This window comes from Erigeron canadensis, chromosome 2 (assembly GCF_010389155.1).
Source record: "Erigeron canadensis isolate Cc75 chromosome 2, C_canadensis_v1, whole genome shotgun sequence".
NCBI classification, from domain to species: Eukaryota; Viridiplantae; Streptophyta; class Magnoliopsida; order Asterales; family Asteraceae; genus Erigeron; species Erigeron canadensis.
The window spans coordinates 5,789,300-5,810,962 of record NC_057762.1 but is presented as its reverse complement, the minus strand read 5'-3'; the positions used below and the strand labels follow the sequence as shown (position 1 = coordinate 5,810,962).

The 21,663-nt window shown below is 36.9% G+C and overlaps 3 protein-coding genes, 1 non-coding gene and 1 pseudogene across 5 annotated transcripts; 4 read left to right on the top strand and 1 right to left on the bottom strand.

Moving 5' to 3' along the window:
* Positions 1-1,418: 1,418 nt before the first annotated feature.
* On the top strand, positions 1,419-9,014 carry LOC122588778 (GPI ethanolamine phosphate transferase 1). 2 transcript variants are annotated; one of them, XM_043760974.1, is made up of 17 exons: positions 1,419-1,758; positions 1,886-2,077; positions 2,509-2,664; positions 2,746-3,039; positions 3,134-3,348; positions 3,493-3,567; positions 3,693-3,759; positions 3,917-4,242; positions 4,870-5,294; positions 5,390-5,528; positions 7,440-7,548; positions 7,631-7,733; positions 7,826-8,015; positions 8,129-8,227; positions 8,365-8,423; positions 8,569-8,674; positions 8,752-9,014. In XM_043760974.1, exons 1-17 carry the CDS (start codon positions 1,533-1,535, stop codon positions 8,914-8,916), a joined length of 2,946 nt encoding a protein of 981 aa, XP_043616909.1. In that variant the 5' UTR covers positions 1,419-1,532; the 3' UTR covers positions 8,917-9,014. The 2 variants fall into 2 exon arrangements, with proteins under 2 accessions (XP_043616909.1, XP_043616910.1); XM_043760975.1 differs by lacking the exon at positions 1,419-1,758 and having other exon boundaries at positions 1,994-2,077; positions 2,553-2,664.
* A 678-nt stretch (positions 9,015-9,692) lies between these two features.
* Positions 9,693-11,411, bottom strand: LOC122587596 (annotated as a pseudogene).
* A 2,723-nt stretch (positions 11,412-14,134) lies between these two features.
* TRNAK-UUU lies at positions 14,135-14,207 on the top strand. Its single transcript has one exon. It is a non-coding gene; the product is annotated as a tRNA-Lys (tRNA).
* A 134-nt stretch (positions 14,208-14,341) lies between these two features.
* On the top strand, positions 14,342-15,248 carry LOC122587595 (NADH-ubiquinone oxidoreductase chain 6). The gene has a single exon (XM_043759772.1). The coding sequence runs from the start codon at positions 14,586-14,588 to the stop codon at positions 15,246-15,248; it is 663 nt and encodes a 220-aa protein (XP_043615707.1). The 5' UTR covers positions 14,342-14,585.
* Positions 15,249-18,138: 2,890 nt separating this feature from the next.
* On the top strand, positions 18,139-21,281 carry LOC122589062 (senescence-associated carboxylesterase 101-like). Its single transcript, XM_043761305.1, has 3 exons — positions 18,139-18,219; positions 18,358-18,676; positions 19,750-21,281. The coding sequence occupies exons 1-3, from the start codon at positions 18,206-18,208 to the stop codon at positions 21,076-21,078; spliced, it is 1,662 nt and encodes a 553-aa protein (XP_043617240.1). The 5' UTR covers positions 18,139-18,205; the 3' UTR covers positions 21,079-21,281.
* The last annotated feature ends 382 nt before the right edge of the window (positions 21,282-21,663 follow it).

Genomic DNA, 21,663 nt, shown 5'->3' with positions numbered 1-21,663 from the left:
ACACATCTCAAATAACATACAAATTTCATCATTAATGACATCAGATTTCCTATGTGACATACTCTTTTTTGCGACACGTCAGCTTTGATGACATTGTTTCTCAATCTCCTTTAGTACAGAGGAGATAAACAATTTTATTTATAGTTTTCTAGTCTTTGTATTCTTTCTTTTCATTACTTTGTGAGTGGTGACCTTTCTTATTAAAACCGCTGACCTTTTGTATTTTTTCCTTTTCATTGATTTGTTGGATAAATTGTTATGTGTTTATAAATTTCGTACTTTTTTTGTATTATCTGATACTAGATCTACTCACTCAATAATTTCTTTTAAGAATTCGCTGCCTATCCCTTTACAATTTCTACAACGATGGGCAGTTAAAAAAAAGGGTAATGGAAGGAACCTTAGCCCTGGTATCACAATTGGATACCCATCGACTCATCCCGTATGAGCCATATGATGCGGGTACAATACCTCCATCCTAATCTCCCACATGATCTGGGCACCCCGAAGGATCGAACCCGCGTATTTAAACTTCACATATGGGTCTAGGCTTCATTGGTAACTGATACCGTAAATGAATTATTTTTTGTGGCAAACGGGGATCGAACCTTTAGGTCATCAAGTGTTTTCTTTACCACTAGGCTAACTCTTTTGAAATTATCAAAATGAAAAAAATTGAAAAAATGAGAAAAACGAAAAGTGAAAAAAAAACTAACGAACGCAGGCAACCTTAACAGAGAAAAACTAACATCGTTAGGCGTCGTGACTAAAAGTGAAAAAAGTCAAATTTATAATTTTTTTGTTATTTTTTCACTTTAGTGACGGAAAGTGCATATTGTGTCAAGTTCAGGTACAAAAGTGTAATTTTCTCAAAGATTTAAGATTAAACGAGAGAAAGTACCCGCGCGTTGCGGCGCTGAGATGGTGGGGGTGATAGGTCATAGAGTGTGATAGGTCATAGGAGGTGATAGGTCATAAAGTATGATAGCCAAATGCCTTAGTCGTACGAGCTCCGCCCTTGGAATTAAAAATTCGTCGAAAGTATATCAAATGACATCTCTAATGAAAGAACATGAAATTTTAGGAACACCCAGATAATTTTTTATAATTTATCGATGTACGGTTTTTGAGATAATAGATTTTAAATGAATTAGATGAATTAAATTACTTTTGAAGGAGAGAAAAAAAAATTAGTGGTTGAGATTTGATGAGAGAAGTGAAAATAAAAGTTGAAAGTTATGGGACATTGATGTATGATACATCATGCATTATTATGTATACATTGTTGAAATTGAAAGTTAAAACTTTATTCGCTTTTATAATACAGTATAGATATAGATTAAGATAATAATTTATTATAATAGTTTATAATAATAATTCTTTGAAGCTTGACCAGTCAAACCAACCAAAAGGTCCAAAAGTGCAAAAGGGGGGGTCAATTGGCTAGATTCAAAAGTTCGTTATTAGGGCATACATAAACAAGCTCCCACTAAAACAGAGTAAATCATCAATCAAATCGAACAAAAACAAAGATGCAAGAACAAGGAATTTTAGGCAGAAAACAATCAGCAACTCGAAATAAAGCCCGAAAATGGTTAAAAAGAAGAGAAATATGGTTAGTTGCTCTTGGTATATCACTTCATGCTGTATACATGCTCAGCATTTTCGACATTTACTTCAAATCCCCAATTGTTCACGGCATGGAACCCGTTTCCCCTCGCTTTAATCCACCTGCAAAGCGTCTCGTACTCCTTGTAGGTATGCAGATTTGTTGATATTTTGATACTTCTGCTTGCATACCAAGTGTTTGATTAAATGTCTCTGAGAAATGTGGGTTGTTTTTGAGATGAAATTGATGATGGGTGTGTTTTGTTTGTGGTTTTAGCTGACGGGTTGCGTGCGGATAAATTTTTTGAGCCGGATTCTGATGGGAATTATAGAGCACCGTTTTTGAGAAGTGTGATTAAAGGACATGGGCGTTGGGGCGTGTCTCATGCTCGTCCACCTACTGAATCTAGGCCTGGACATGTTGCGATTATTGCGGGGTTCTATGAGGATCCTAGTGCCGTCACAAAAGGTTGCAACTTTATTTTTTGTTTGTACTAAGGGTTTCTTTGACAAGTAGTTTATATGAGCTTATGGGAGCTGGAGGTTATGATTTTTATAAGCTCAAGCTCATAGCATGTGTTTGGCTACCAAAGATTTTGGTAGCCTATGTTTTTCGTAAGCTCCTAAACCATAAGCTACATGAAGTAGCTTTTGGAAAGTAACTCGAGCTTATGGAAACTTAAATTGCCTAAATACCCTTAGGTAATTATATTCCCCCCTTTGAAATTACTCTGTATGTTCTTATGTTATTTTATACTAACAAAAGCTACTAGCTACCAGCGTTCCAGTTGCAAACTAATTTTATCAAACATTCTCTGAATCATATTGAATCTTGTTCTTGAATCATAGTTTTCTAATGATGAACATGTTTTTAAGTTTGGTAATATGTAACGTATGCAGGATGGAAGGCGAATCCTGTGGAATTTGATTCCGTTTTTAACAAGAGTCGGCATACATTTTCTTATGGTAGCCCGGATATTGTTCCAATATTTTGTGGAGCTTTGCCTCATAGTACATGGAATACATATCCTCACGAGTATGAAGATTTTGCTACTGGTATGCAAGCACATTGAACATTGTTTAAATAAGAAAAATATTGGTTTTTGTTGTTTTTGACATTTTTTATTACTTTTGCAGATGCATCGTTCTTGGATGAGTGGTCATTTGATCAGTTTGAGAGCATTTTGAATAGGTCCAAAGATGACCCTAAACTTAAAAAACTTATCCAACAAGATCAGATTGTTATATTTTTGCACCTTCTTGGTTGTGATTCAAATGGTCATGCACATCGTCCGTATTCTTCTATATATCTCAACAATGTTAAGGTTGTTGACCGAATCGCTGAAGGCGTTTATAATCTTCTTGAGAATTACTTTAAGGACAATCAAACTGCGTATATATTTACGGCAGATCATGGAATGAGTGATAAAGGTTTGTCAATTTACAAACTCTCTTATATCATGTAATCTGTGTATATATAAATACTATAGGCTGAATATACTATTTTTGTATACTGAACAAATAGGAAGTCATGGAGATGGGCATTGGTCAGTTACAGATACTCCACTTGTTGCTTGGGGAGCAGGTGTTAAGTATCCGAGGCCAGCATCCCATAACCAGGAAAATCATGAACGGTTTGTCGATGAGCATGATATGCATGATACACCTACACCTACCGATTGGGGTCTTAGTAACATTGAAAGAGTGGATGTCAATCAAGCTGATATTGCACCATTGATGGTTGTGTTGTGTGTCACCTCCCTTTTGCTTGCTTTACTGATTTTTTATTTTTTTTTATTTTTTTATTTTTTTTTTTGCTGATTAATTCCTCAAAAATGCTTCTTGTATATTTCGACTTCTGACATACTCATTAATGTTTGCCAGTCGACTCTTATTGGTTTGCCATGTCCTGTTAACTCAGTCGGTAGCCTTCCCCTCGATTACATTGATTTAGATAAGGTAGACACACCAATCTACTTCAATACTTTCTGTATTTTTTTCATCGTTATGTTACTTTTGAGAGGGGGCTGGCTTACAAAATCAAGTGTAACCTGGTATACTGTTTCTTGCTCTAACTTGTGCAGGGCAATGAAGTGGAAGCTGTGCTAGCTAATACAAAACAAATTCTCAACCAATTTCTTCGTAAATCACGTATCCTCCAAAGGCCTTATGATCTAACACTTGAACTGGATTTTGAGTAGATAAAGTACAGCACTATATTAAAGATTCACGATATAATAATATCGCAAGTAAATAAAGATAATGTTTTTTTGTTAATCTTTTACTACTTTTCCTTTATGAAACTCAGAACTGAAGCATGCAAGCTCATTTAGATTTAAGCCATTCGAACCTCTAGCACATTATACTTCGATATTGGATGACATTGAATCTCACATATCTACCAAAGATTATGAACATGCAATGAAACTATCTAAGACTCTTAGAAGCTTGGCGCTAGATGGACTCCACTACTTTCAAACATATGATTGGTTCATGCTTATGAGTGTTATAATTCTTGGCTACATTGGGTGGATGCTCTGTCTTATCCTTCACGTGGTGCAATCCTATACATCTTTGCCAGGAAAAATTTTTAGAAAGGAGGAAGCAGTTTTCACTAAGGAACGTCCATCAAAGGTATATTTGTAAGCTTAACACTTTAAAACTGAAGCTGCAATGCTGCATAGATGCATATGTGCCGTTACATAAGTAGCAAATTTCTGACTGCAAGCATACTTATAGAATATCTCAACTACTAGTTAGTAGTCAGTTTCATATTAAAGCAATTTAAATGAGACAACAAACACCTAGAGCAGTGTTCTGATTATCTTAATATTGGGGGTAATCGGTTGCATGTCAGCTGCAACAAAACTGATTATTAGAGGTAAAACTATATTTACCTAAACAAGCAAAGGCTTGGATCAAGTGGCTAACACCCTTATCTCTCTCCCTTTTTTATAGAATCATCTTTTTTGGTGATTTATCTTTTGGTTCCCTAAAAAGATCAGAACTTTTTAAACTCTGTTTTCACTCGGTATTCCAATTTCAACCAGTATTTTCCAAAAAAGCTATATTCTTCCGTTACTATTAGAAATGATTATAATTCTGATTATTTGATGTCGCATAATAAATGTTTTAACACTCAACCAAATGCCCAAATAATGTAATCTATTGACAGTTACTGTTATTTTTGTTTCTCTTATTTTTAAGGGATATAGGCCTTAAGCATGCATAATGCTTCTTGAATATTTCTTTTTCCGGCAGGTGTACCTATGTGGAAGTCTCATAATGGCATCAATCTTTATCGTTCTGTATCTGGAGCATTCACCTCCCCTTTATCATGCTTATTTTGCAATGACAGTATTTCTCTGGACCAATATAGTTAGTGAATATAGCTTTATGAGAGCCTTATGGAGATACTTTATACAAACAAAAAAATCTTACCACGCCCTTGAACTCTCCGCAACCTGTCTTGTGTCCATCATCGTTCTTGAGTTCTTAGTGAGAAGCTTCACTGAAAGAAGTATCTACACGTGGTGTTTTTTAGTTGTGGGGGTCATTTCACCACTATATCTTATCAAGTCAGGCCCATGGAAATCTCGAATACCAATATTTTTGTGGTCAGCATGTTGGTTTTTGTCTGTTTTTACCTTGATGCCTGCTGAAATCCCTGACAACACAGTATTAGTGTAAGTTAAACTTATAGCATATGTTTATGTTTCTACATGAGTTAACAATCTCAATGTGAAGATAGTATCTTACAATTTCTAACATCTTTTTGCAGAAGCATTAGTGGACTTGTAATCGTTGTAATAGGAGGAGTCAGCAAGTATTTAGATATGCATACCAAAGATAACAAGTATTGGCTTTATCTCATCAACCATGACTCGAAGCCCAAATTCTCTATGCTCTTCTATCTACAGGTATATAATTATCATAAAAAAATTATTTGAATGCCAATAAACACGGATACATGTTGTGTATATATATATATATATAGGGTTGTGTTCATATGGATCTTTAAACAATGGTGGAAACCAAGGGACTAATCTAAGCCCTTGGATCAACCATCATCAAAATCCAATCAAACATGATTGGTTACTCCGGTGAATTACTCCGGCGACTGTGCAATCATATTTGATTGGTCAAGCCAATCAAGCTTGATTGGTTACTCCGGCGGATTACTCCGGCGACTGTGCAATCATATTTGATTGGCCAAGCCAATCAAGCTTGATTGGTTACTCCGGCGACATTTTCTAATCATCTTTGATTGGCCAAGCCAAATCTGATTGGTAATCACTAAGACACTAACACCGTCGAATCTTCTCTGGCGATTTCTCCGGCTAATCAATTTCGTTTTCGGGTGGATACGGAACGGGCTAGAGACCCTTATCCGTTCTAAACTGACCGTCAAGGGACGCATATGGGAATGGTATGAATTTGATGGGCAGCGATCCAAGAGATGGTGGATTGTGATTTTTCCGGCGACCTGTAATTTTTCCGGCGAGCTCAAAAACAGTGTTTATTGGCTAGGGTTTGTGAGGAATGTGTTTCCGAGTGATTTGGTACAAGTTTCATGCATTAATTCGAAGAAACAACAAAGCTATAGTGTTTTTTTAATTTTTCCGGTGAGTTTTTCAAGTTTTCCGGCGAGTATAAATCGGATTAATTTCTGGTCAGGGTTTGTTCGTGGTGTGATTGTGAGTGTTTTGGTGTAAGTGTGATGCTCTAATTCGAAGGAATGAAGGTTATATCGGCGTTTGAAGGTTTCCGGCGAAGTTGTTGCATTTTCCGGCGGTTGTATCGCCGGAGAAGAAGGAGGAGGAGTTGGTCGCCGTCGCCGGTCAGAGATAAAGGTGGAGATCGCGGTAGTTCCAGATCCCGTCGCCAAAAAGACGTCGCCGGAAAAACAAGGAATCATATTGTATGTGTGTATGTGCAGTGTTGTAAATATCGGATTTGTCGGCCGATATATCGGTGATATATCGGTTATTGGTCCTTCACCGATAAGAAAAATGACTTATCGGACAATTTATCGTTTTGGTCAAATTTCGGTCAAACTCGGCACTTATCGGTCAATATCGGTAAAAAAAATAAATTTGACCACTTTTTTTTTTTAATTTTAAAACAAGGGTTTTTATCAAATATTAGGGTTTATTACTTTCTTTAGTTCAACTTTTTCTAGCTAATTTTTAATTAATTCTTTAATTTTTGAGTTAATCTTTAATAATCTTTTAATTTCTAGTTGTAAATTGTAATTACTTTCTTTACTACCGTTTTTCCCGTTTGAATATAGTCTATAAATACTTAAATTTTGAAACTTTAATTGTAACCATTTTCTTTTCTACCGTTTTATATTCTAATTATTGATGGATTGCATTACAAATTGTATATACTGTTAGTATATATATAAATTTAGATAAATTCCTTTACATTTAGGGTATCCGATATATCCTCGATATATCCCCGATATATCCTATTTATCGCTTATCGGGGGTCGGACGATAATAAACCGATAACCGATATTTACAACCTTGTGTATGTGTAATGTGTGTGTGTGTGCTTGGTGGGGGGAAAGAGACGAGAGGAAAGGGGAAGGGAGGGAAATCAAGGATAGGGATTTATTTTTGAAGGGATAATCCAATAGCCAAGATTTGTCCCCTAGTTTCCAAGGAAATTTAAGCCTCAAATGAACAAAACTCTCTCTCTCTCTCTCTCTCTATATATATATATATATATATTTACTATTTCTATTGAGAAAATATGTACACGATTCTATTCACTTGCAATTAGTTTAAAGGACATCCTACCGTTGACTTTTGATGAATTTATAGGCCCTATTGGTTGGTTTATCATCAGTCCTGGTGTACCTTTCCACATCTCATAGAACAGAGAAGCGTGAACTGCTTGCATTACATCAAATGATGAATTGGTCAATTGCAGGTATAATTTCATGCATTATTGCTGTTCATCCAAACATCTTTTATTAAGTACTTGCATAAAACTAATTGTAATATATATGTAGGTTTATCTATGGTTCTCCCACTATTTTCAGCAACTGACCTACTTTCACGACTTACTTCCATATTTCTCGGCTTTGCACCCCCTTTTCTACTATTGTCTATCGGGTATATCACTAAGTTTCTTCCTTATTTGATGAACCTATTTTACCTGCATAATATTTAAGTTGGAGAAGTTGAACAATCTAAATCATGTACAGATATGAAGCTGTCTTCTACGGGGCTCTTGGCCTTGCTCTTTTTGGATGGATACTGTTTGAAAATGCACTTCTGTATGCCAATAAGCCTAATAAGTCTTATAGCTCCTTTGAATCTGACAATGGTAACATCCTTCTTGAGGAAGGCGATCGATGCCTACAGTTGTCTGATATGAGAATTCCAGTAGTTTTTGTAAGTACTGGTTTTCGTACATCTCCTTTTTGATTATGATATAAGAGGAATTATCTATAACTGCTCAGATGTGAACCTCTCTAATGTTATCTTTTTTCTGATTAATTGTCTAGTTGGTGTTCTTCAATATCGCATTCTTCGGAACCGGTAATTTTGCAAGTATTGCAAGTTTTGAGATTTCATCGGTTTATCGCTTTATCACAATATTCAGTGTAAGTAATAATTGGTGGACCCTCATAATTTATACAGAGTCAGCATAGGTCTTAGGCATTTGTGTAGTTTAAGAGTAGGAGTAGAATAGCTTGCTGTTTAAAAAAGTATTTTAATAATTTTTTGTTTCTGCTCTTAGCCATTTCTTATGGCGGCCCTGCTCGTTTTCAAATTGTTCATCCCGTTCCTACTTGTTATGTAAGTGTAGTCACAATGAAACTATATAGTGCTTTTAGATTTTTTTTACTGTTATAATAATAATGGAGAAACATTTATGCTTTAAGAATCTTCACATGTTCTACAATTTTAATGATTCATCATTTCATTTAACATGTAATTGCAGATGTGCCTTTAGTGCAATAACCAGATTAGTCAGAGTCCCAAGATCAGGATGCTACTATCTTGTAATATTATGTTCGGATGTCATGACCATTCACTTCTTCTTCCTCGTACGAATGTTGTCCTACGCTATTAACTTCATCACCTTATCTCTTGTGGATATTATCTGATTAATGTTACCTGACAGGTAAAAAATACCGGAAGCTGGATGGAAATTGGCAACAGCATTAGTCATTTTGGAATTGTGAGTGCCCAGGTGGTATTCGTTTTGTTGCTTTTTGCCCTTACAAACATATACACTAAAGACATCCAAACTCGATCATCAAAGCAGGTTTCTCAAAAAACAATGTAGATTTTTGTTTTTTCTTGTTCTCATGGCTCTGGCTGTATTGCTGAGAATGTAGCATGTTTTAGACTTCTGTTTGTCCCTTAATAGTATAGATTACCTTATGCGAACATGTGAAGGGGAGTTTCGAGGGTTTCCTTATTCATTCAATTCACCCATTTAGCCATTTTACATCATATTCATCTCTCCAAATGTATTGATTTTGGACAAGAGGAAAGGGTTCGTAAGCTTGCAGATATGAAATGGGTAGCATAAAACTAAGTAGTTTATAGAAAGTACATAAGTACTGTATTTATTTGTTTTCAAAAGATATAAAAAGTACATACTAAATCAACCTCAGATTTCCTTCGACATTGGCATACCATGAAACAAACGAAACATGTAAAAAAGTTAACCTCAACCATAAATAAATTATTTCAGTGCGATTCAAATTCCATCTCTCTTTTGATTAACAATAATTTTTGAAAATATGCATTGTATTCTTGTTGGATCTTGGTTTGTATCTACTTTCTGCACCATGAGTAAAAGATTAAATGCATTGTATTCTTGTTGGATCTTGGTTTGTATCTACATTCTGCACCATGTGTAAAAGAGTCAGTATGTGCATATTTTCAAAACGGCCCGTTTTGACCCGGTCCATTTTGAGTAAATTGGTCAGCAGTTTGCTATTTTGAAAACGGCATGTTTTGACCCAATCCGTTTTGACCCATTTTCAAAACAACCCGTATTGACCCGGACCCGTTTGACCCGTGACCCGACCCGACCCGCACATTTTGCCACCTCTAAACAAAATGAAAAGTATTTTGAATCAAGGATGACATGTTGAGATAAGAAGATCCTCCTTCCTCCATGGCCCTCTTGGCCATTTCTGCAAGCTTACGAGCCCTTTCCTTTCTCTCTTTATTTTCTTCCCCATTTTCATCGTCTAGTAGACGGTTAACAGCCCTCTTGACATCCTCCTTCTTCACCAATGGTTCCATCTTTTCTACATCTCCAAAGAAAACTGGTTCGGCCACACCTAAGCTTACTCCAATATTCAGAATATTTCTGCAAAAAAATGGTCCATGAAAAATGGCCATGTGACCACGGGCACTCCGGCACACATGGTTTCTAGCAATGAGTTAGATCCACATGTTAGGAAACCACCAATTGCCGGGTGTGATAATTTCAAGAGGTGTGGTGCCCAACCATGGACAATCAAACCTCGGTCTTTCACTCTTTCTTCGAATTGTTGCTCTAAAAGCCATTGCTCGAGCTCGTTGGTTTTATCTCGTATGCATCATATGAATGGTTTGTTGGTGGATTCAAGTCCTAGCCCTAGGTCAATTGATTGTTGACTAGATACATGTGCCACAGTTCCCAAGGAAACATACAATACAGACTCTACTTCCCTTTCATCGAGCCATTTCAAGCAGTAATGATCGTTAATTGCTGCTTTTCTTCCTCTCGGCTATGTCCAGATTATCTTTGTTGCATAGTGAAACTGGTCCTACACAATATACATGTGTACTTCTCTGCTTTGCTAGTTCCTTAACATACTCGGGCTCCAATTCCATGAAGCTGTTAACCACAATCCCATGTGAAGCTATGTCAGCTTGCATCCAATGAACAAAAAACCCAGCCTGGTCACTTCTTTCTACTTTAGAGTTGCTGGTTCTAGAGGAACGACCGACTATCTTCAGTTTAGTAATTTCTACTCGGTCAGGCAATCCAGGCAGTACGATCTTCTCTGTGTCAGATTCACTCCATTCTAAAATTTTATGTTTGAGGATGGTATCCAGGCACACCGGAAAGAAGCATCCATGTGAGTGGAACACAAGCCATGTAATGTTGAACCTTTGAGCCACATTCATACTCCACAAGAAAAAAAGTCTGGTCGCGTTTGGTTTGCGGAATGTTTTTGGAAGGAATGGAATCTTTCAAAGGAATTGGAATCTGAAGGAATGAAATTTGACGGAATGTTTTTGATTTTTTGAAGATTCAAGTGAGGGACGGAATGAGATTCCTTCCCCCATCCAAGGGATGGAGATTCCATCAAATGAGGGAATGTTAACATTCCAACGGAATGTGATTCATCCATCTTTAAACAACCAAACACACTATGGAATAGAATTCAATTCCAATTCCATCAGATTCCATCAAATTCTGTGAACCAAACGTGACCTCTATTATATAATCTGGAGGAGGAGCAAATATTGGAAGCAAATCTTCAGCCGGTTTTTCTAACAATTCCATGGCATGAAAGACCTTACCTCGCAACTCGCTTAATCTCATGTAATTGCTTCAGCTGCAGGGATTGGAAGTTCAAGTAGCTGGATCTTATGGTTCACTTCTTATGCTCGGCTAATAACTCTTCTGGACCGACTGGCCGCAGCCGGAGTTGTGACTATTGAGACCGTACCACCACGTTGGGCTATTATACGGGCTATGCGTATCATGTGGCCTGCAGCAATAAAAGGAAAATTTACGAAATGAAGGTTAGTTGTTGAAGATGTAGCCATATCTAGTGGTTAATGTTCACTTAACTATGGATGATATAACAAATCAAATTGTCTAGACACCGAATATTACTCCCAGCCAAAACACATATTTTTCTATATCAAGCTTTATATATAAGAGCATACATGTAGAACAATGAATGGGTTGGCCAGGTAATGGCTCAAAACATGTACGGGCAGAAATTGTTCATTCTATTAGTATCGGTGAACTGGCCAAGCCTGGTTGAGTTTACCCGCAAACTCTATTTTATTGTCCATCATAAGATCAACGGGATGTTAATAATTTTTCTAGGTCATCAAGTTAATAATTTAGGACGGCACAAGGATTAAAATTTATTATGGGCGACTTTCAACCCATTTGACACGGCGAGACCCTTAAGAAGTAAAAGGGTCAAAGTTAACATTTCCATAGCAGCTTTTGATTAGGCCTTTGAGCAATTGTTTACCAAAAACCCTAATATATCAACAATTTGTGATTTGGACAGCAACGATGATGAAGTCTTGAATGACTTCGATCATGGGCGGCTCTACCATATGAGGGATCCGAATCGGACCTAAATGGGAATGACATAAAAAGTCTTTTTCAAAACCTAGCATTAAGGGCGTTACGACGATATATGAGAGGAATGGAGAAAACTCGTGATTGGTGTGGAGGGGAAGGTCTGTTTATAATATAGTTCAAGAAAGAGTCGTCTCATTTCCTTACTTCTTCGTTCTTTCTAATTCATTCACTTCAAGACTGGTTCTGAACGCCGCGTAACATCATCTTCAACCAACCTCCATCGTAGCGGTGCGACCACTAATTGCTTATACACTAGACAACTGCTTATATACGCTTATTAAAAGACTGACTTTTATTCATATTCAATTCATTAGGCCAACGTGAAACTAAGAAAGATAGATGTGCCTAAGGCGTAAGCAAACTGTTCACGCTAAGAGAAGAGGAGAGATGTTCGCAATGACTACCACAAGAAAGCCGCCTCCTATCTCTAAAAGGGCCCGTCACTTCGTACGTACCTTCTTGGCTTAGGCTTGCAATTTCACTTACTTTATGGCCTTGCCGCCTTTTTCTAGCAGAAGCTAAGCGCTTTAAAAGCGCGCTAAGAAAGGTTGCTTCTGTCGGCCTTTATGTGCAACAGTCCACCAGTAGCGGAAGATAGGTTACCGTACATACAAGAGTCTTTCGGTTCTTACGGAAGCTCTTTCTTACCAGTCAAGTAGTACAACAGCTGTATCTTATCTTATAGCCCGGCGCGGCGGGTCGCCTTTTTAATTCAGTAGATAGAAGAAAGTATTAGATAAGGAGTAGGTGCGTGAGTCCTCGCTGACCTGAGCGATTTTGATCACCTAGCGGGCCTTTTATTTGGTAGGTAATATCGCCAAAGCGTATCATCAGATTTGACTACGAAGGAAGGAACTCGGCAAAAGATCGGTCTGCAAGAAAGGCCTACTTATCCACGGGTTCATTGACAAAACCGCCGTAGGAATGGAGACCTTTCAATAGAGCGGAGACGAACGAGAAAGAGGCCCTACTCACTACAAAGGAATACACCACAAGATCGAACTGCACTCATGCCTCTCCCGCATCAAGTTGACCGCCAGACTGGAGCTTCGTAACATGTTGACGAAGACTTCCGAACTGAGGGTTCGGTCAGTACAAGAGACTACTTTGTCTCCTCAGAAGAAGAATAGCCCCGCTCTCTAGCCGACTAATCCCGTTGATCAAACTGGGAGGGAACGTGTCACATTAGAGGTGAACGATCAGAGGTGTCCTCTAATCACTACGATGAGCTGGTCCCTCTTTTAGTAGACTCAGCTATGAATATTCATTCAAAAATGAATGTTGGGCTCTTTCTTTCACAGCTAACCCCATTTTCTTAATGCCGAAACTTTCTCTTTCGTCGAGCCCCGAGCTTGTAGTCCTCCTTTGAGTTTGGGTTCAATTGGATGAATTTGTCAAGTCAAGGTCAAAGTACGTAGCAGCAAGGATGGTGCATCGCCTATTTCTCGTTCTCGCTCGGGAGCCAAAACGAACACGCCTGCTACCTACTATACTGGACCTTCGACCAGGCATTCTACCTTTGTCGAATCGGAACCAATACCACTGCATTGCGCTCGAACAGTTGAGCGGCCGCCGGCCCTTCCGTGCACAGATATAGATTCATTCTTCGTACCTGGTCCAGCCTCACAACCCTTGTTTGGTAAGAAGTCAGTCTTGTTTGGTAAGACGGAATTTGACAAAGAAAAGAGAGTGCTCGCCCCGGCCAACAAAGACCGTAATTACATAGATAACTGCTCCTCCCCTTCTCCGTCTTTAAGGCTTTAAGGCGAACCGTATGGCGAAATAAAGACGACCTCACCTTCTCATAGATGGTGTCAGTGAGAGCCATTTTAGTACCCCATTGACCTTTTTTTGTAGATAGAGTCTTCAATGAGTGGAAACAAGCAACCTTACTAAGCTAAGACAGGTGCTTGTTGAGTAAGGTCGGCTTTCTTCCAATGCTTGAGCGCTTCTTTCTCATATCGATCATTCAATATCCTTGACTTTTCAATAAGGGGCGCGTTAGCTAGGCCGTTTTCTTGCAGGAGTGCTAGCGCGCGCCCTTACGTTTTCTTCGCTTGCTCTGCAGTACGAGCCTCATACAAAGCCGCGCCCCTTTAATATGAGAGGGGCCACCCTCTTTTATTTTCCGCACCAATCCTTATTTACTACTACATCTTTTTTGGGGTGTATAGCTCAGTTGGTAGAGCATTGGGCTTTTAACCTAATGGTCGCAGGTTCAAGTCCTGCTAGACCCAAACCTAACTTGCACTATACTATGAGTAAGGATGCGTAGTAGCGCAAAGAGCACTCTTTGGCCTTTAGATTAGAGGCGCTTCGCCGTCTTTGATTGGATGGAAACAGATATCTAAAGTGTGCAGTAGATATCTAAAGTGTGCAGTGAAGGATCTTTATATTATAGGTAGGTAGCCAAAGCGCTTACCTTTCATCAAAGGGGCCGTAATCAGCCTCAAGATTTGAGATTCCGTAAGTAACTCAGTGAGTGCCTTTCTAAGAAAGAAGGGCTTGGAAGAAGAAAATGAAATACGAACAACCGCGCTGGTTGTAATAGATCGACTTTCATGCTAGTTCTTGCTCCAGCATGAAAGTTCCATTTCAGGGAAGGACGACGTACTATGATACTTTCTGTTTTGTCGAGCCTTGCTTTGGTCTCTGGTTTGATGGTTGTATGTGCTAAAAATCCGGTACATTCCATTTTGTTTCCCATCCCAGTCTTTCGCAACACTTCAGGTTTACTTCTTTTGTTAGGTCTTGACTTTTTCGCTATGATCTTCCCAGTAGTTTATATAGGAGCTATAGCCGTTTCATTCCTATTCGTTGTTATGATGTTCCATATTCAAATAGCGGAGATTCACGAAGAAGTATTGCGCTATTTACGAGTGAGTGGTATTATTAGACTGATCTTTTGGTGGGAAATGTTCTTCATTTTAGATAATGAAAGCATTCCATTACTACCAACCCAAAGAAATACGACCTCTCTGAGATATATGGTTTATGCCGGAAAGGTACGAAGTTGGACTAATTTGGAAACATTGGGCAATTTACTTTATACCTACTATTCCGTCTGGTTTTTGGCTCCTAGTCTGATTTTATTAGTAGCCATGATTGGCGCTATAGTACTGACTATGCATAGGACTACTAAGGTGAAAAGACAGGATGTATTCCGACGAAATGCTATTGATTTTAGGAGGACTATAATGAGGGGGATGACAGATCTACTAAAGGAAAGTAGCATTGGTTCGAATCTAATTCGTGAGATGGCCATCTTGGTCATATAGATGTCTTGACACCCTTATTTTATTTTCTCATTTTCGAATGACTGTCCCATTCCATTTTTGGTATAACTTCAAGCCTGGACCCGCTATACGATGTATTAGTAGAATCCCTGGGATACGACGCCCTGTTCCTTGAGTATCATGGGATTGAATACCCCGACCTCCCAGAGGCTCCCGAGAAAGCTATTTCAGCCTTTCGGACAGTTAAGGGCAATTCCTACGTCCCTCATCGGTCTGAATCCCCACCCCCGCATAACACTTACTATATTTTTAAAGAAAAACTGAAAAAACGCTTCACTTCCTGACCTTATTCTCGAGTAGGAAGGTTTCTCGCTACTAAAGAAATTTCTTCGGTTGAAGTAGCTCTTTCCTGAGATGTCTTTCAAGCTGAAGAAGGAAGGGCGCTTTTCTTCGTTGAACACAAGACAGACGGGGACAAATCCAATCCCTTAATTATTTGATCCCAATTCAATTGTTGTTTGATGTAATAATAGAGGTGTCAGGCTCAGACTCTGAGAAAGATGACATGCGGCTAGTCCCAACTACAAGTCTCGTAGTCTTGAAACTCAGCCGTACTTCCTTTGGCTGGCCTTTCGATCCCCTCGTTCACAAAGGGGCGCAACTGAAGCTCATCGTTAGATGTTATAGTGGATGTTCGCTCCTCTCTCTTCCTCTTTTTCTGCTCTTGCTAGGATTTTGTCCTGATAGCGCCGTGCTTGTTCAAGAAAGAGAGAGAGTCCCTTTGACGGAGAGAAAGACTTCGGGGATAGATAGTCAATGGCCTATGAGGAAGGCATCTCCTCTGTTTTTTCTCTTCTTTTTGGCCTTTGGGCTTTTCGACTGTCCAACTCAATATCTTAAAATATAAGTCATCTTTCTTCAAAGGCCGTTGACTCTGCTTACTTGATTGAATAATTAAAGGTGAATCAATGAGACAGGACGGACGTGTGATAACAACACTTGCTTTCGTGCTGGAATTCCCCTTGGCGTCACTGCCTCCACATATTAAAGATTTAAAGGCCTATAGTTTTTTCAGTTTTCGGGTCTAGGTATCTTTAGTTTTGAACATATGTTTACGTTTTCTTAGTAAGTAATTACAAGAAATAAGAGTTTAGTCCCGGGTAATGTAAACATGTAAAAACTAAAATTGATATAAAAGACACTCATTTCCCAAAAACAATATAAAAGACACAAACCCAAGCAAACAAAATATGCATTTCAATATCGAATCACCAAATCCATACAAACCATATCTCAAAAAAAAAGTTTTAAATCATTTTACTTGTATTGTGATACTCAATACTCATTCCTAATTACTCAAAAAAGATAGAAAAAGGTTACCCACTACTACAGTACGTATAATGTTTATAATGTTTATTCCTTTACGAAACAAATTTCAAATTATCATTCTAAATGTCAATTCACGTAGTCATCGCTTTTTTTTTTAACCATTCATTTCAAATTTAATATTTTAATATATCTCACAATGCACCACAATATCCAATCAAAATAAACAGCATAAAACAAAAAAAAAAAGGATTAGTTTCCTGGAATGTAAACTATCTTTGACCGAATGTCTATAGTAGGAAAAAACTAAAGTTATGTGTATTGTATGTAAGCAACTTGAAAAAATGTTTATTGTATGTAAGAAAACATACGTGGCAACCATATACAGGTGCCACTTGTCAGATTGTAATTGGTTGAAACGAAATTCTTACATACAATAAACATTATTTCAAAGTTGTTTACATACAATACACACAACTTTAGTTATTTCCTATTATAGACATTCGTTCAAAGTTTTTTACATTCAAGGGAACTAATCCCAAAAAAAAACCCACTATCATAGGTGAACTTCTCTCATTACCCACGCCTTTCGCTCACATCCCTTAACCATTGACTAACTTCACCTTCCCTCTTCACCTACCTTTAACAATGGTCATTGATAAACTCTTTTAACCTATCATCCTAACTACTTAACGACAAACTTTTGGATTTTCAGCAGGTAAGTTTAACTTGACTTGACTATAAATCTTAACACGTAATAAAAATCAAAGATTTATTAAAAAAATTTGAATCCTGACATCCAAATGTTTGACATCCCTTTATCCTAATCCAAAGAGGTTAGAAAGTTCAGTTCATAATAATTTGCAAATGGCTTTTCACTTCATCATTGGTGAGACCATCCACTCGCATAAGCTAAACCGAGATAAGACGTTTTACATAATTAGCAATAGAGCGAGGTTAAGGTAAAACCTCTTGTTAAGAAGATGAAAAAGCAGGGGGAAAAGGGTAGAGAAAGAAAGGTAGGGGGGATCAGAGGAGAAAATAAAAATAATATGTTGTGCTTAAGAGTTTGTACGTGTTGCTGATGGAGATGTATTCGCTTAGGCGCTTAGCTAAAATAGATCGTTACTACATAGGTGATTTATCTACTAGCTTTTTTACTTCTTCAGCTACAAACAACTTATTATGACTTTTTTACACTTATTTATTATTTAGAATTTTAAATCCATAAGCTATTCTTCAGCTTTACCAATAAAGCTGTTTTTAACTTTATAAATTCAAGTGAGAAAGATAAATATTTTATTTAGTAGTATAGATAAATGATCATAGCTCTGAAATTATGTGACTTTCTTAATATTTTACATAAAAAGAACTTAAACTAGTAGGAAATTCATGCAACGTGACTTCGAAACAAATTGAAGTGTGGAACAAATACAAAAGTAAACGACTAAAATAAGTTCAAAACGAGTAAAAGAAAGTTTCAGCCGAAAGCCATTCTATATAATAGTAATATTGTTCTTATTAATTGTATTCATGATTTGAATTTAGAAACTTCCTAGAAGTTAATTATCCATACAAAAACGAATCTTGAAACCTTTCTAAATCGATATTATATATAGAGAAAATCAACGAAACAAACATCCAAAACTCCAAAAGCTTTTGAATTGAACAAGATGAGCCAGAACATGTAAGTTTCATTTTTCTAACTTAAATAAATGGTTTTAACTTTGTTTGTTAGTTTTCTTTAATATATAGTCACTAATTAATGTGTGTATGTTATATGTATAGTTGTGCTTAATTTTGATCCAAAAATAATTACTTGCAGGTTTAGCAGTGAAGTAGAAATAAGCAAATTTCTAGGCAGCTTAGATATCATTACACATGCTTATCAAGCGATTTCAAAAACTTCTTTGACTTATGAGCTTCATACAAGTCCTTCTGGAATCCAAATTTTGGTTTTCAACTGTCCGGCTGATTCTTACACAACTCGGTTTCTTAAAAATGAGTTCGAGTTAGTAACATCAAAAGATTTCCGAGTCGTTGACTTCATTTCGACTAAAGTCAACCCTTTGTTCTCCCTCAATAGAGCTGCTGTTGAGTTGTTTGAGCTTCTCTCTGATGATCTCAGAGAGATTGAAAAGAAGGTATGTCGTATGTGTTTAAATATGAAATGTAGCATGATTTCTTATGCATTCATCGTTTGGAGAAAATTCTAAAACTAGGATGAATAGGAAAAAGTATTTTCAATGGGTATCTTTTCTAGTGATAAAATATTAAATTTAGCATTACTTTACTTTATTCATAGCCACTCATTATCAAAGAATAAAAAGAAAAAGTCAAAAAGCTTGACCGATCCAACCCTTGATATCAATGGTTATTTGGTTCAACCAACGGTTGTTGGACCGCCTTATAACTCATGGTTGCTGGTCTGGCTATCAAACATGTGTGTAAATTCAACAAGTATATATTTTAATTTTTAAGTAGTGTTGTAACTACTTGATGAATAATTGATGAGATGGTAAGTTCAATATTTTAAAGTTTTATTAAGTTTACTTAAATGCTTTTGCAATGAAAGTGTCGAGAAGAGAAATTATCACTTTCATCTATGATTTTTGATTGTTTGTTGTGGGGAAACTTGCATTATTATTATAGTATGCTTGAATATAGTTGTATAAGTTTATACGTCATTTATTGCTCTTGTTGTTGAGAAACTATCTTAATTCGTGTACATCGTAGGAGCATAACTAGTTTTGTCATTTATGATTGAAAAGAAAAAAAAAATCAGATCATATACTTCTTTTTTTCTTAAGATAACCATTTTTTTTTTTATAAATAACTATAAACATAAATGAGGGATTTCATCAAAATATTTAACATCTTAACTCTTAAGACCACCATTTTCCCCCCTAGTCAAAGATTCAAGTTTTGTCAAGCGCAAACTTGACCTCTACAAAAGGGAAGCTTGGGTGTTTTCCTTGACAACCGATTCAATTTGGATATAACAAGATCACCGACTATCCAATGTTTAAAAAGTTATCGTTTTTGTATAGTGAGTGCTTATGAATGTGCATATGTCAAAGAAGAAAAAAAATATGACATATAAATAATGTACAAATCTTAGTTTTAGAATAGATAAAGCAACTCATCTTCCAATTAATATATTTTATATGATGATAATTTTACAATTGTTCTCATTGGTTTGATGTTTGTTTTTCAGCATATATATAATCCATTGATCATTACTGGATCGGGTCTTGGGGGATACCTTGCCATTCTTTCTTCCCTACGGTTGCAAAAAGCTGTGGATGTTGAAGAAGCAGATGGTGCTAAGAAAACCAAAAGGCCCATTTGCATCACATTCGGTTCTCCCCTTATTGGTGATGTCTCTCTACAACAAGCTTTCTTGGAACGCCCATTGTGGAAATCTGGTTTCGTTAATGTGGTCGCAAAGATGGACCCTGTTGCTAGTTTTTTCTCATCAAATAGTTCTTACAAGCCTTTTGGTACTTTCCTGTTATGCACCGAAGCAGGAGGGCACTCGGCTTTTGAAGATCAAGAAGCAATCCTAGCAGTTCTAGACGCCATAGCGTCATCTAATATTGGAAAGATGGAAAGTTATGATTATCAGAATGTAGTAAGTTCTATCAGAAGGAATGTGTTGTATCGTGGGGTGTCAGAAATGGACGAATTCAAGATGAATTCGTTAAAGGCTGGAATTGCATTGCAATTCAAGGAAGTTGGCTTGTTGAATGATATTCCAAATGATCTAATTGAGAAAATAGAGAAAAAACAAACAAATATGATCAAAAGGAAGAAGTATGCTTATGAGCCTACAAAGAAGCTAAATGATATGAAGATAAGTCTTACATACATGGAATGGTACATGAAAAAGAGGAAAGAAAAAAGGGGTTACTATGATTCCCACAAGCAAAATCCACAAAGTAGAGAAGAAATTGAGAGCCATCAAGTAATTGTGACACATCAAAGCTTTCTAAACCAATATTGGAAGAAAATAGTTGATGAAAAGGATGTCTTGCCTCAAAAAGAAGGTGCAAAGTTGCGTAAACGTTGGCTCTATGGAGGAACCAACTATAGAAGGATCGTTGAGCCATTAGACATAGCAGATCATTACAAAAAGGGTAACACAAACTATCTAGCTACACGTCCTGAACATTATAAGTTGTTAGAGAAGTGGTCGAATGAAGAAAAGAAAGATTCGAATCCAAGAGAAGTAAAAAGGACTAAGGCTTCTAGTCTTACCGAGGACTCTTGCTTTTGGGCACATGTTGAGGAGGCACGGATTTCATTAGACGAATTGAATGATGGAGGGTCGAGTATCAATAGAGACGTTATAGAGAAACGATTGGAGGGGTTCGAGGCATATGTGATGTGTGCCATTAGAGATTGCACGGTGGTGCCGGATATATTTTTGGAAGAAAGCAGTTTGATGAAATGGTGGGAAAAGTACAAGGTATACAAAGGAACTTCATATGCTTCTGAATTAGCGGCATACATGAACGCTAAGAGCTACAAATCCTATCAGTAAACTCGTCATGATGATTTTTGTTTTAACTATAATTAAATTGTGTTTTCGATTTTCTAATTTGGACCATTTCTTGATTTATGCGTATCCTTGCACAGGGCCATATGCTAATATTCTTTATATAGTTCCATTTTATCGGATGTTTGTAATTTATATGACAAAGACTCGTGTATGTGTTCATTTACAAATCAACCCGTTAACACGCATGTCTTGGATTTTGTTTAGGTTGATTAATTATTTTCTTTTGTTTATGTATGCTTTTGGTTACCATAGTACATGGTCAAATTTAGTTGTCCATTAATAAACGTTTTAAATAAATGACTATTTTCGTTAAACAAATTCATTCGAAATTGACTAAGCTACATCTATGAAAGGTAACTCTATGGTTATATCCCGAGAAGATTAGGAGAATGTAGTCCTGGTTGGATTTAAGCATGTTTGGTTCATATAGTGTTTTTAAAAAGAATGAAATCTATCAAGGAGATAAAATTTGAAGGAATGAAAAATGATGAAATGAGATTCTTCCATCTTTAAACAACCAATCACATCTCTATCTCTATATATAATAAAAAAAGATTGTATTTTATA